Raw genomic sequence first — 16,375 nt, forward strand, 5'->3', positions numbered from 1 at the left:
TCTCCTGTGGGACCAGGCTGTTTTCCTGTACTGGCTGTCTCTCCTCTTTTTATCTGGCCACTCTAATCCCATACACTGGGAAGGGTGTGTGGGGATCATAAGTACAGCATGGGTATTATTAGGAACCTACTAGATCTTGAAATACATACGACTGTGTGTCTATGTCAATACACAGGGGACGTTTTCTGTGTGTACTCACTGTACGTACATGCAGAGCCGCAGTCCTCGCTGTCGCCTGAGCCTGTTAGCGTGTATGAGCAGGTCGTATGCAGGATTAGGGAGTAATGGATTACATTTTTTTTAAACTAATCTGTTACGTAACCAGCACATATATTGTAATCAGATTACAGATACTTTTGAAAAACTAGAAGATTTCTAGGATTACTTTTAGATTCCGAAAGGACGTTTGCGAGAAAAAACATATTTGACGCCTTTCTGCTACCTCAATGACATTCAAATCAGCATTTTAAATTGGTCAAGTTTAAATTGGTCTGCCTGACTTTGACCACAAGTCCGAGACCACTATGATGACACATCAAATATGTTTGATGGATCGCGGGAGAATAGCAGGAATAGTATTTAGAAGGCTACAGTCCAAGCAATGCCTTCCAATGGTGCGACTGTTGTCTTCATCCAAAGATTATCCAACTTGAACAAATGCCTGGAGGTAAGGATGACAGCAGTGGTGTAGCCTACGGGCGATACGGGACATTCACTAATTATTGATACGCTATCTACATAGCGCATTGATAAGAATCACACTGCTTAAATTCTTTATAATTTTAGTGAATGATATCATAAATAGGACTGGTGGAGTTCTGTCACACATGCAGCGAACACAGACATATGGAAATGTCTGCTCTACCCAAAATTACAACCAATTAATTGCAGCATTACCACAAAAATGGAAGAGGCAAGTAGAAGGGGAAAAAGTAAGGAACTTGTATGTCGGCACTGTATTAAAGAACATAAATGGTTAAAGAAAAGTGTGATAAATAAAAACATATTCCAATTTCATTTAAGGACCAAAAAACTGACAGCTGTGCCATATAAATTGCAAAATAGTTGGGAAGAGATTTTCGATGTACCCATTCCATGGCACATGGTTTATGAATTGATACGCAAAACAAGGCCGGATTCAAAACTTCAAATTTTTCAATATAAATTACTATACAAAATTCTTGCAACTAATAGAATGTTATATATATGGGGGATACAATCTTCCCAGCTCTGCAGATTTTGCTGTGAGGAGGCAGAGTCATTAGATCATTTATTTTGGTACTGTCCATATGCAGCTCGTTTTTGGTCACAGGTCCAGGAATGGCTGAAGAATTGCAACATTTTCCTAGAACTAACACTACAGACAGCAATACTGGGTGATTTGAAAAGCCACAGTCAATCAATCAATAATATAATCATTATTTTCGCAAAAATGTTTATTTTTAATTTACAATCTGTAGAAGCTATGAGAATAGGAAGGTTCAATTATTTTGTGAAGCATCACAGCACAGTTGAAAAATATATGGCAAGTAGAAATCCGAAATGGATGATGTTGAGAGACAGATGGGAGGGGTTGAGTGGAGCTGAAGGGTGGGACTAATAACAAGATAAACAATGTAAAGCATACGGGATCTGTAAAATGTATATAGGTTCGGAACTTTTGTGAAATAGCACAGTTACAAATAGAAATCATCAAACTGGATGAAATAGAGGAAGGACTAAGAACAAACAAGAGAGAACTATTGTAAAGTAGACTGTCTGTAGAATGTGTATAAGATGTATGGATTGAAGGTAGAAGCAGAAGTGTTTATTAGCTTACTCCGATTGGGGGATCGGCGGTAGGGTTTGCGGGGAATAATAACAAAGGTATATTCTTTAAAAAAGTATGTATGTCTATATAGGTATGTGTATGTATATATGTGCATATATATGCATGCGTGTATGGTTTTTGCTCTGACATGCACTGTCAACTGTGGGAACTTATATAGACAGGTGTGTACCTTTCCAAATCATGTCCAATCAATTTAATTGACCACAGGTGGACTCCAATCAAGTTGTAGAAACATCTCAAGGATGAAAAATGGAATGCACCAGAACTACATTTTAAGTCTCATAGCAAAGGGTCTGAATACTTATGTAAATGTGATATTTAAGTGTTTATTCTAGAAATGTGCTAAAATGTATAAAAACCTGTTTTTTCTTTGTCATTGTGGGGTATTGTGTGTAGATTGGGGAGGATTTTGTTGTATTTAATCCATTTTAGAATAAGGCTGGAATATACCAAAATGTGGAAAAAGTCAAGGAGTCTGAATACTTTCCAATGTCACTGTATATTGCAAGTCCACACACAGTAGAAATGCAATGGATTTAACACAGAATACTCCTATTCCCAGAGTGCATTTCACTTCCCAGGGTGCAATGCTGCACCCATGGCTGCTGGCTGGCTAGTGGCTACTGCTAGTAGTAAGCCTAGACAAATGCAAAGTAGTCTAAAAATATTGCTGTCAAGTTATAAGTGCATTTCGAAAGAGACTTTTGGGTTGTGTAATCATATTATAATGCTCACATGGATGTCATGCTGAATATATGTTCATGCCATTGTCCCTCAAAAATTATTCAAATTTAGTATAATAACGACTACGTTACAATGCAAAAACATTGTTTTTGTATGTCCTTTTGGAACTAAACCTCCCTTGCACTGCTTTGTAACACCTTTTGCTTAGTTGTTTCAGTGGTCTGGCCCTCATCTACTCTGTAATCAAAGATGACTTTCTAATTGTAATTCGTTACATTTACTAGTTAAGGTACACACCTGTATATAAGGTCCCACAGTTGAAAGTGCATGTCAGAGCAAAAACCAAGCTATGAGGTCGAAGGAATTGTCATTAGAAGTCTGAGACAGGATTGTGTGTAGGCACAGATCTGGGGAAGTGTACCAAAACATTTCTGCAATACTGAAGGTTCCCAAGAACACAGAGGCCTCCATCGTTCTTAAATGGAAGAAGTTTGGAACCACCAAGACTCTTCCTAGAGCTGGCCGCCCGTCCAAACTGAGCAATCGGGGGAGAAGGGCCGTGGTCAGGGAGGTGACTGAGCACCGATGGTCAATCTGACAGAGCTCTAGAGTTCCTCAGTGGAGATGGGAGAACCTTCCAGAAGGACAACCATCTCAGCAGAACTCCACCAATCATGGTAGAGTGGCCAGACGGAAGCCACTCCTCAGTAAAAGGCACATGACAGCCCGCTTGGAGTGTGCTAAAAGGTACCTAAAGGACTCTCAGACCATGAGAAACAAGATTCTATGGTCTGCTGAAACCAAGATTGAACTCTTTGGCCTGAAAGACAAGCGTCACTTCTGGAGGAAACCTGGCACCATCCCTACGGTGAAGCATGGTGGTGGCAGCATCATGCTGTGTGGATGCTTTTCAGAGGCAGGGACTGGGAGACTAGTCAGGATCGAGGGAAAGATGAACAGAGCAAAGTATAGAGAGATCCTTGATGAAAACCTGCTCCAGAACGCTCAGGCCCTCAGACTGGGGTGAAGGTTCACCTTCCAACAGGACAACAAACCTAGGGAAATACAGCCAGGACAAACAGGAATGGCTTCAGGACATGTCTCTGAATGTTCTTGTGTGGCCCAGCCAGAGCCCGAACTTGAAACCAATCAAACATGTCTGGAGAGACCTGAAAATAGCTGTGCAGCAACGCTCCCCATCCAACCTGACAGAGCTTGAGAGGATCTACAGAGAATAATGGGAGAAACCCCCCAAATACAGGTGTGCCAAGATTGTAGCATCATACCCAAGAAGATTGGAGGCTGTAATCGCTGCCAAAGGTGCTTCAACAAAGTACTGAGGAAAGGGTCTGAATACTTATGTAAATGTATTATTTCAGTTTTTTTTATTTGTAATAAATTAGCAAACATTTCTACATTCTTGCTTTGTCATTATTGGCTATTGCCTGTAGATTAATGAGGGGAAAAAACTATTGATCAATTTTAGAATAAAGCTGTAACGTAACAAAATGTGGAAAAGGTCAAGGGGTCTGAATACTTTCTGAAGGCATTGTAGAGATCTTAAAAACACCTTTAAGTTCATTTCTATGTCGTTTTGGAACTAAAACTATTTATTTAATACATTACATTATTTAGCTGTAATGAATAATGAATCATACGTCTAATGAATGTCATTTGATCCAATTTTATGTTCAAAGACGAGCAAATTATCCCTGATATGTATCAAATTACATTTTAAAACAGTTTACATGTAATTGTACAATTATACAGTCTCCGATGTGGTTTTGCATAATGAACAATAAAGGTCTGTTACTTAATCTGGTGTAGTATTTTAGAAAGAAATGTACCATAGAATAGAAGATATTTCTATTTGTTATTTTATTAGTTCAACATATTGTTTAATGTTTAAATAAATAAAGCCCCGTGTTTATTCCGTGACTTCAGCTTTCTTTTCTTTGCAATGGTATTGTTTTGGTATCTAGTATTGTTTTGGTATTAAGTACCGTTTCGGCATCATGATACTAAACCTGGTATCGAAGTAAAACATCTGGTATTGTGGCAACACTAGCAGGCAGATGACAGAGTCGGGGAGCGAGGAAGGGGAAGGTATGTTTAACAATGTCTGGGGAAGTGTTGGGTAGGAAGGTACTATATGACAGAAACTGTCTGACTGTGTAAGGTAGGTATGACAGAGGCTGAGAATAGGATGGGTTTACAATGATAAAGGCTGAGTCACTCACACGATGGCGTTGACTTTTCGGTCGAGGCGGGGGGAGGTGCACCCTAGGATCTCTCCAGGGGACAGGGGACGACACTGGGGAACCACCACCTCATACTCTGGCCTCAGAGCTGCACTCACCGCCTGGAAGAGACAAACAACCATTGATAGATATAAAATAACATCTACTTTTTCTCTTTTCACACAAAGTAAGACGCTGAGAGCGAGTGCCAACAATTTAGGCAAGAAAGAAGCAGCAGAGAGTAATGTGCTCTTTTCAGTTGGAGGTAAACAGGGAACATAGACGCTGACCTGATGACTCCCTACTCCATTTTGGATGACCTACACACACCGTGAGTTGTGAGCGAGTGAGCAAGAGGCACACACACACACACACTCACAGCAACTGCTCAAACAAAAAACTAAATGACACACACACACACACATACCCAAACCGCCCCAACACACAACAAAAACATGACACACACATCAGCATGTCAGAATGAATCAATAACACTGGTTACATTAGCATGGTCCTAGTGTTGGTCACTGACAGAGAGGAGGGCAGCAGAGAGGAGACGGAGGAGGTAGCTAGCTCTACTGTGGATCTATAACTGCTTATGTAAAGGCCTGAGATGAGCTGCAGATACATGATCTGAGATTTCACAAGTTCACTCCTTCTTTCAAGTCCAAAATAACTGCAGCTGGGTTTTCAAACCCACACTTGAACTGAACTTCAAGAGGCAGGCAGGAGGTTGGCTCACACAGGAGCGGAGCTCTTCTATGTATGCAGCATGTAGGCTAGGCTTAAACTGTACATGTACACATAGGGTTAGATGCACATACAGTCCCCCACACACCAAAGATGCACGCACACACACACACACACACACACACACACACACACACACACACACACACACATACCTGCAGTGCAGCCACAAACTGGATAGTGCTGACGAGTGCCAGAGAGTGTCCAGGGGGGAAGTTGAACTTGACCGTGTCCAGAAAGTGTGCGTTGTCCATCTGGATATCAACAAACACGTACAGCATCTTAATGCCTGCTGTGGAGTCTATAGGGACTGGAGGGAGACAAAGACGGGGTTAGGATGAATCATTTAATACACTACAAGACCAAAAGTATGTGCTCGTTGAACATCTCGTTCTAAAATCATGGGTATTAAGATGGAGTTGGTCCCCCTTGTGCTGCTATAACAGCCTCCATTCTTCTGGGAAGGATTTCCACTAGATGTTGGAACATTTCTTTTGGGACTTGCTTCCCTTCAACCACAAGAGCATTAGTTGGCGATTAGGCCTGGCTTGCATTCAGCATTCTAATTCATCCCAAAGAACAAGTTCTTCCACAACGATCTTTACAAACCATTTCTGTATGGACCTCGCTTTGTGCACGGGGGCATTGTCATGCTTAAACAGGAAATGGCCTTTCCCAAACTGTAGCCACAAAGTTTGGGTTAAGATTTCCCTTCACTGGAACAAAGTGCCAAAGGACCATTATTCATCCTCCACCAAACGTTACAGTTGGCACTATGCATTGGGGCAGGTAGCGTTCTCCTTGCATCCGCCAAACCGAGATTTGTCCGTCAGACCGCCAGATGGTGAATCGTGAGTCATCACTCCAGAGAACGCATTTCCACTGCTCCAGAGTCCAATGACGGCGAGCTTTACACAACTGCAGCCGACGCTCTGCATTGTGATCTTAGGCTTGTGTGCAGCTGCTTGGCAATGAAAACCCATTTCATGAAGCTCCAGACGAACAGTTGTTGTGCTGACGTTGCTTCCAGAGGCAGTTTGGAACTCTGTAGTGAGTGTTGCAACAGAGGACAGATTATTTTTTCTTCAGCGGTCCTGTTCTGTGAGCTTGTTTGGCCTACCACTTCGCGGCTGAGCCGTTGTTGCTCCTAGACGTTTCCACTATATGGCAGGGTCTACAGACAATCACGGATTACAAAAGGAAAACCAGTCACGTCGCAGACACAGACGTCTTGATCCCAGACAAGCTGAACACCTTCATCGCCCACTTTGAGGATAGGCAGAAAAAGGGTTGTCCCAGGAGGCCTGACCCTAACTGGGCTCACGGGCAGTCCTCTGATTTAGTTCAAATCAAAAGGGAATTGTATTTTTCTTTATTAAACAGTCCAAAATCATATTACACAATTATACAAACAGTATCATATTCACTCATTCATCTTATACAACAATTAGATGTAAACCTCATATCTGAGGCTATTATATAAACAGCGTTATGGTAATGTGGCCACACCGTCTCCCACGAGCTTCCCCAAGTTGTAACAAAGCTGGATTCTTCACCGATCTTTTATACTTTCTCCGGAACATGAAATTTGTTCGTACCTCAAGTTCTGTGAGGTGGAAGGATTTCCTTTGTTCTCCATGAAATCTACTCTCTCTATACTGTGTGGCCATGTGGCAGGGTCTTCTCAGGAATTTACGACCTCTCTGACCACAGCAACCTAGTTGAAGGAGGCAAAGGGGGAGGCAGGGAGAGGGGGATGGGGCTCGCTATACCCAAAGAGGCCAACGTCATGACAGCTGTATCACCACCTTACTGCACCTCCCGCAACCGAAGGGCTCTCCAGAGGGTAGTACGGTCTTCCCAACGCATCACCGGGGGCACCCGATGTCACAGGAAGGCCAAAAAGATCATCCAGAAGGCGAGGTCAGTACAGGTGCATCAAAGCTGGGCCCCGAGAGACTAAAAAACAGCTTCCATCTTAAGGCAATCAGACTGTTAAATAGCCATCACTAGCTGACTTCCACCCGGTTACGCAACCCTGCACCTTAGAGGCTGCTGCCCTATATACATAGACATGGAATCACTGGCCACTTTAATAATGGAACACTAGTCACTTAAATAATGTTAACATACTGCTTTACTCATCTCATATGTACATACTGTATTCTATTCTACTGTATTTAGTCAATGCCCCTCCGATATTGATAGCCGAATATACACTAATTTGAAGGGGTGTCCACATACACTATATATACAAAAGTATGTTATGTCAGTTTTATACCACATACATGGAGTACTCAGAAGCCTAGCATTAAACTACAGTCACAAATCTGCACACACAGCACACACCCACTTTTAGAATAGAGCTGAAACCCTTTCCACGTGATTGAGCCGGCACATACACACACGATGTTGGGCACTGATGCAAATACCTCAATTATTTAGGGAAGGAGAGGGACACATGCAATTACTATTAATATTATTAATTTCACAGGCCATTTACGATGCGCCCGCCTGGGCTTAGGAAAGCCAGAGACTTAGGGACAGGGGGAGGAGCGGGGTGGAGGGAGTGGGGAGCGGAATAGAGGGAGTGGGGAGCGGGCTGGAGGGAGTGGGGGAGAGGGATGGAGGGAGTGGGGGAGAGGATGGAGGGGGAGTGGGGGAGAGGGATGGAGGGAGTGGGGGAGAGGGATGGAGGGAGTGGGGGAGAGGGATGGAGGGAGTGGGGGAGAGGGAGAAAGTGGGGGAGAGGGATGGAGGGAGGGAGAGAGTGGGGGAGAGGAATGGAGGGAGGGAGGGAGAGAGAGGGAGGGAGTGGGAGAGAGGGAGGGAGTGGGGGAGAGAGAGAGGGACTGGGGGAGAGAGAGAGGGAGTGGGAGAGAGGGAGTGGGAGAGAGTGCTGAGGGAAATGGGGTATAAGGGCAAGGATAAAGAGAGAAGAGAGAAGCATTATCTTTGGTTTTGATCATGGTAATTACAGTTCCTCTTGTTTTACATGCAATTTACACAAAGGACATTTATGCTGTGATTAAGCAAATGGGCCATTTTCATGTCAATGTTTAAACACTTGTAATGTAGCTCATTTCATGCCACAGACATATGAATACGAGACGGAGAGATAAAGCGGAGAAGGCGTGACAGGGAGAGGAAGAGAGAGAGAGAGGGATGGTAGATAGCCTCCTTCCATTCCTCTGTCCAGATGAATATCTACCACTATCTGGATAGTCCCAAGTAGATTGTTTCTGCTTCTATCTATCAAATCAGAAACAAAGAGGAGAGAATGGCTAGCTATTGATGATGGGGGAAAACAGTTACATTATGTTGGACAATACTATAGCGACATTTTGACTCTGAGTACCGATTCATATAATAAAAATAAAATGTAAATAATAATTGCTATGTTGCGCTAATTGGTTGATCCTGCGCTAAAACGCCGTTATTTTTCATCCTATATCTTGTTTTTTAATTAGTGAGCCAACATGTTTTTGGCACTTTTTTCCCATGACTGATAAAAACAATTTTCTCATGCTTTCTCTCATATGCTCTTTCTCATATGCTCTCTCTCGCATGCTCTCTCTCATATGCTCACTCTCATATGCCCTCTCTCATATGCTCTCTTGCATGCTCTCTCTCTCATATGCTCTTTCTCATATGCTCCCTCTCTCATATGCTCTCTCTCGTATGCTCTCTCTCGCATGCTCTCTCTCGCATGCTCTCTCTCGCATGCTCTCTCTCTCTCATATGCTCTCTCTCGCATGCTCCCTCTCGCATGCTCCCTCTCGCATGCTCCCTCTCGCATGCTCCCTCTCGCATGCTCCCTCACATATGCTCCCTCACATATGCTCCCTCTCATATGCTCCCTCTCATATGCTCCCTCTCATATGCTCCCTCTCATATGCTCCCTCTCATATGCTCCCTCTCATATGCTCCCTCTCATATGGTCTCTCGCATGCTCTTTGCAGCAGACATACACTAAGTGTACAAAACATTAGGAACAGCCTTCTAATATTGAGTTGCAACCCCCCCCCCCCTTGCCCTCAGAACAGCCTCAATTCAACGGGGCATGACTCCACAAGGTGTCAAGCGTTCCATAGGGATGCTGGCCCATGCTGACTCCAAAGCTTCCCACAGTTGTGTCAAGTTGGCAGGATGCCTTTTGGGTGGTGGACTATTCAAATCCAATCCAATCTTATTTTGTCACATGCGCTGAATACAACAGATGTAGACCTTACAGTGAAATGCTTACTTACAAGCCCTTAACCAACAACGCCGTAAAATATATATATATATAAGAATAAGAAATAAAAGTAACAAATAATTAAAGAGCTGCAGTAAAATAACAATAGCGAGGCTATATACGAGGAGTACCGGTACAGAGTCAATGTGCGGGGGCAAAGGTTAGTCGAGGTAATATGTACATGTAGGTAGAGTTATTAAAGTGACTGTGCATAGATAATAACAGAGATGCACACAGGAAAATGTTGAGTGTGGGAAAACCCAGCAGCTTTGCCACAAACCGGTGCGCCTGGCACCTACTACCATACTTCATTCAAGGCACTTACATTTTATGTCTTGCCCATTCACCCTCTAAATGGCACACATACAGAATCCATGTCTCAATTGTCTCAAGGCTTAAAAATCCTTCTTTAACCTGTCTCCCCTTCATCTACACTGATTGAACTGTATTTAACAAGTGACATCAATCATGGATCACACTTTTCACCTGGTCAGTCTATGTCATGGAAAGAGCAGGTGTTCTTAATATTTTGTTTGCTCAGTACATAGTGAGCAATATGTTTGGAAAATCAAATCGTAGTAGCATTGAATCGCAATACATAGAATCATGAGAATCACAATACATGTCGTATTGGCACCTAAGTATCGTGATAATACTGTATCCCGAGGTCCCTGGCAATTCCCAGTATTGTTAGTTATAGAAGTGAGCAGGAAGAAAACACATTGCCATTCAATTTTGGGTGGGATAGGGAGAGGTAATGAACTGTATATATTTAAAAAAAGAGAACGAGGGGAAGGAGAGGATTTGGAAGGCACTAGGAGTGATGAATGGATAGGAGTATCAGGAATGAAGGAAAGGAGAGGATTTGGAAGGCACTAGGAGTGATGAATGGATAGGAGTATCAGGAATGAAGGAAAGGAGAGGATTTGGAAGGCACTAGGAGTGATGAATGGATAGGAGTATCAGGAATGAAGGAAAGGAGAGGATTTGGAAGGCACTAGGAGTGATGAATGGATAGGAGTATCAGGAATGAAGGAAAGGAGAGGATTTGGAAGGCACTAGGAGTGATGAATGGATAGGAGTATCAGGAATGAAGGAAAGGGAAGGAGAGGATTTGGAAGGAACTAGGAGTGATGAATGGATAGGAGTATCAGGAATGAAGGAAAGGGAAGGAGAGGATTTGGAAGGAACTAGGAGTGATGAATGGATAGGAGTATCAGGAATGAAGGAAAGGGAAGGAGAGGATCTGGAAGGAACTAGGAGTGATGAATGGATAGGAGTATCAGGAATGAAGGAAAGGAGAGGATTTGGAAGGAACTAGGAGTGATGAATGGATAGGAGTATCAGGAATGAAGGAAAGGGAAGGAGAGGATTTGGAAGGCACTAGGAGTGATGAATGGATAGGAGTATCAGGAATGAAGGAAAGGGAAGGAGAGGATTTGGAAGGCACTAGGAGTGATGAATGGATAGGAGTATCAGGAATGAAGGAAAGGGAAGGAGAGGATTTGGAAGGAACTAGGAGTGATGAATGGATAGGAGTATCAGGAATGAAGGAAAGGAGAGGATTTGGAAGGCACTAGGAGTGATGAATGGATAGGAGTATCAGGAATGAAGGAAAGGAGAGGATTTGGAAGGCACTAGGAGTGATGAATGGATAGGAGTATCAGGAATGAAGGAAAGGAGAGGATTTGGAAGGAACTAGGAGTGATGAATGGATAGGAGTATCAGGAATGAAGGAAAGGGAAGGAGAGGATCTGGAAGGAACTAGGAGTGATGAATGGATAGGAGTATCAGGAATGAAGGAAAGGAGAGGATTTGGAAGGCACTAGGAGTGATGAATGGATAGGAGTATCAGGAATGAAGGAAATGAGAGGATCTGGAAGGAACTAGGAGTGATGAATGGATAGGAGTATCAGGAATGAAGGAAAGGGAAGGAGAGGATTTGGAAGGAACTAGGAGTGATGAATGGATAGGAGTATCAGGAATGAAGGAAAGGGAAGGAGAGGATTTGGAAGGAACTAGGAGTGATGAATGGATAGGAGTATCAGGAATGAAGGAAAGGGAAGGAGAGGATTTGGAAGGAACTAGGAGTGATGAATGGATAGGAGTATCAGGAATGAAGAGCAGAGTAGAGAGTGCAGAGCAGAGCAGAGAGTGCAGAGCAGGCAGGCAGGCAGACAGACAGACAGAGACATAGACATACAGCTGCTGCTTGTTTACAGGTGCTCCCAAAAACAAAATGGCACAGCATAGTGGGATCGATCCATTCTCTGATCACATTAGTACGGCTGTCTGAGAGCACTGCAGTCACTGCAATTAAAAGCACTGCCGATGAGACAGCCCCAACTCACTCGGTTTCTCACTTTTTTTATCACTCACTCATTCAATCACTCCCTTACTCCTTTTCTCACTCAATCACTCCCTCACTCATTCATTCAATCACTCCCTCACTCATTCATTCAATCACTCCCTCACTCATTCAATCACCCCCTCATTCCTTTTCTCACTCATACAAACACTCAGTTAACATGAGAACGTGCCACACACATATGCAAGCACACACGTAAGCACGAAAGCTCGCAAACGCTCGCAAGCACGCGCACACACAATCACTCACACAGTCACACACACAGCAACAGCAGGTGGGACAGAAAACCTCAAAGTCATAGAATGAACAATGACAGGCAGCGATAGGAAAAAATGATGGAGAGGGAGAGATGGAGTGAAGAGGGAGAGACAGTCAGGGAGGGCAGTGTCTTTAATCTCCTGCAGGTGTCTGAGACAGTTGTGTTGCTGATGAAGCCTCAACACTTCCAATACATGTGATGCTGTCAGTCAACCACAGCTATAGAGACCTCATCCACTCCTCACAGAGCAGAGAGAACGCAGAGACCGTCTGCCAAGGTTGGGTCAATCCCATTTCAATTCCGCCAGTTCAGGGAGGACTGCAAAATATTCACTGATAATGATTGGCCGTTTACATCCTTGGAATTAGAATTTATACCATTGTGTTTCAAGTTCAGGTTCATTTGTTCCATTCACATGACAGAGGACATGTGAATGATGTGTGATTAATACTTATTCCACATTTTGTTGTGGTACAGCCTGTGTTCTCACCCATTTACATACAATACCCCATAATGACAAAGTGAAAACATGTTTTTTTGAAATGTTTGCAAATATATTGAAAATGAAATGCAAAAGATTTACATAAGTTATTCACACCCCTGAGTCAATACATGTTAGAATCACCTTTTGCAGCTATTACAGATGCAATTGTTTCTTGGAAAGTCTCTAAGTGCTTTGTACACCTGTATTGTACAATATTTGCACATTAATCTTTTGAAAATTCTTCAAGCTCTGTCAAGTTGGTTGTTGATCATTGTTAGACAGCCATTGAAGTCTTGAAAAAGATTTTAAAGTCAATTTACAACAAATTTGGAAAGTATTCAGACCCTTGAATTTTTCGACTTTATTACGTTACAGCCTTATACAGCCTTATTCTAAAATTGATTATTTATCCTCATCAATCTACACACAATACCCCATGATGACAAAGCAAAAACAGCTTTTTAGAAGGAAAAAAAATGAAAATATCACTGCCATCACCATGCTTCACCGGTGCCAGGTTTCAGCCAGGCGTGACGCTTGGCTTTTCAATCTGGTTTCTCATGGTCTGAGAGTCCTTTAGGTGCCTTTTGGCAAACTCCAAGCGGGCTGTCATTTGCCTTTTACTAAGGAGTGGCTTCCGTCTGGCCACTCTACCATAAATGCCTGATTGGTAGAGTTCTGTAGAGATGGATGTCCTTCTGGAAGGTTATCCCATCTCCACAGGGTAACTCTGGAGCTCTGTCAGAGTGACCATCGGGTTCTTGGTCATCTCCCCGACCAAGGCCCTTCTCCCCCGATTGCTCAGTTTGGCCAGGCGGTCAGCTCTAGGAAGAGTCTTGGTGGTTCCATACTTCTTCCATTTAAGAACGAAGGAGGCCACTTTGTTCTTGGGGACCTTCAATGCTGGAAACATTTTTTGGTAACCTTCCCCAGATCTGTGTATCGACACAATCCTGTTTTGGAGCTCCATGGACAATTCCTTCGACCTCATGGTTTGGTTTCTGCTCTGACAAGCACTGTCAACTGTGGGACCTTATATAGACAGGTATGTGCCTTACCAAATCATGTCCAAGCAATTGAATTTACCACAGGTGGACTCTAATCAAGTTGTAGAAACATCAAGGATGATCAAAGGAAAGAGGATGCACCTGAGCTCAATTTCAAGTCTCATAGCAAAGGGTCTGAATACTTTACCATTCACTTAGAAATGTCCTTGTTTTTGAAAGAAAAGCACATTTTTTGTCCACTAAAAAGAACATCAAATTGATCAGAACAGGCCAGCATCCCGGAGTTGCCTTTTCACTGCTGACGTTGAGACTGGTGTTTTGCGGGTACTATTTAATGAAGCTGCCAGTTGAGAACTTGTGAGGCATCTGTTTCTCAAACTAGACACTCTAATGTACTTGTCCTCTTGCTCAGTTGTGCACCGGTGCCTCCCACTCCTCTTTCTATTCTGGTTAGAGTCCCAAACAAAACGCTTTGCATTCAGGACATAAAGTTAATTTCTTTACTAAATGTTTTGTAGTATTACTTTAGTGCCTTGTTGCAAAAAGGATTAACTACAATGCTGTTGATCCAGCTTCAGTTTTCTCCTATTACAGAGCCATTAAATTCTGCAACTGTTTTAAAGTCACCATGGTGAAATCTCTGAGCAGTTTCCTTCCTCTCCGGCAACTGAGTTAGGAAGGATGCCTGTATCTTTGCAGTGACTGGGTGTATTGATACATCCTCCAAAGTGTAATTAATAACTTCACCATGCTCAAAGTGATATTCAATGTCTGCTTTTTTAATTCTTTATTTTTATTAATAGGTGCCCTTCTTTGCAAGGCATTGGAAAACCTCCATGGTTTGTGGTTGAATCTGTGTTTGAAATTCACTGCTCGACTGAGGGACCTTATAGTCAATTGTATGTGTGGGTATAGAGATGATGTAGTCATTTTAAAAAATCATGTTAAACACTCTTATTGTACAGAGTGAGGTTTTGCAACTTAATTTAATGTTACTTAATTTTACCCCTGAAATTATTTAGGCCATAACAAAAGGGTTGAATACTTATTGACTGAAAACATTTCAGCGTTTATTTTTAATGAACTAATACAAATGTCTAAAAACATAATTCCACTTTGACATTATGGGGTATTGTGTGTGTGACAAAATCTCAATTTAATCCATTTTAAATTCAGGTTGTAAAACAACAAAATGTGGAATAAGTCAAGGGGTGTGAATACTTTCTGAAGGCACTGTACAGCTTTCTAATGACTTGATATGATATTGACCCCAGTCCTGATGCCCACTAGACTAACTTTACAGAGGATTCAACTGTTGTAATAGAGCATTTGGACTGGGGGAAAAAGGTATACAGTTACATACAGGGATATTCATTTTTGACGATATATAATATTGTATTGGCAATATCGCCATATTATTTTTGCGCTAGTTGGTTGTGCCTGCACCAAAACACCAATACTTTTCCATCACAGCTCGTTCTCCATCTTTTTAAATTAGGGAGCCAATTTGTTTTCAGCAATCTTATTTCCATGACTGATCAAAACTAGTTCTCATGGCTCTCTCTTGTCCCTCTGTAGCAGATATTTGGAGTGAAATACACTGCTCAAAAAAATAAAGGGAACACTAAAATAACACATCCTAGATCTGAATGAATGAAATATTCTTATTAAATACTTTTTTCTTTACATAGTTGAATGTGCTGACAACAAAATCACACAAAAATTATCAACGGAAATCAAATTTATCAACCTACGGAGATCTGGATTTGGAGTCACACTCAAAATTAAAGTGGAAAACCACACTACAGGCTGATCCAACTTTGATGTAATGTCCTTAAAACAAGTCAAATGAGGCTCAGTAGTGTGTGAGGCCTCCACGTGCCTGTATGACCTCCCTACAACACCTGGGCATGCTCCTGATGAGGTGGCGGATGGTCTCCTGAGGGATCTCCTCCCAGACCTGGACTAAAGCATCCGCCAACTCCAGGACAGTCTGTGGTGCAACGTGGCGTTGGTGGATGGAGCGAGACATGATGTCCCAGATGTGCTCAATTGGATTCAGGTCTGGGGAACGGGCGGGCCAGTCCATAGCATCAATGCCTTCCTCTTGCAGGAACTGCTGACACACTCAGGCCACATGAGGTCTAGCATTGTCTTGCATTAGGAGGAACCCAGGGCCAACCGCACCAGCATATGGTCTCACAAGGGGTCTGAGGATCTCATCTCGGTACCTAATGGCAGTCAGGCTACCTCTGGCGAGCACATGGAGGGCTGTGTGGCCCCCCAAAGAAATGCCACCCCACACCATGACTGACCCACCGCCAAACCGGTCATGCTGGAGGATGTTGCAGGCAGCAGAACGTTCTCCATGGCGTCTCCAGACTCTGTCACGTCTGTCACGTGCTCAGTGTGAACCTGCTTTCATCTGTGAAGAGCACAGGGCGCCAGTGGCGAATTTGCCAATCTTGGTGTTCTCTGGCAAATGCCAAACATCCTGCACGGTGTTGGGCTGTAA

At 42.9% G+C, this 16,375-nt stretch overlaps 1 protein-coding gene across 1 annotated transcript in view; it reads right to left on the bottom strand.

Moving 5' to 3' along the window:
* Positions 1-16,375, bottom strand: part of LOC115123823 (2-(3-amino-3-carboxypropyl)histidine synthase subunit 1) — a 120,839-nt gene that overhangs the window by 39,030 nt on the left and 65,434 nt on the right. Inside the window, exons 5-6 of the mRNA XM_065024444.1 lie at positions 5,661-5,815; positions 4,756-4,877 (exon numbers count right to left, since the gene is read on the bottom strand). Of these exons, the coding sequence (XP_064880516.1) occupies positions 4,756-4,877; positions 5,661-5,815 (277 nt within the window). The remainder of the gene's footprint in view (positions 1-4,755; positions 4,878-5,660; positions 5,816-16,375) is intronic.

Source organism: Oncorhynchus nerka, linkage group LG11 (assembly GCF_034236695.1).
Source record: "Oncorhynchus nerka isolate Pitt River linkage group LG11, Oner_Uvic_2.0, whole genome shotgun sequence".
Taxonomy (NCBI): domain Eukaryota; kingdom Metazoa; phylum Chordata; class Actinopteri; order Salmoniformes; family Salmonidae; genus Oncorhynchus; species Oncorhynchus nerka.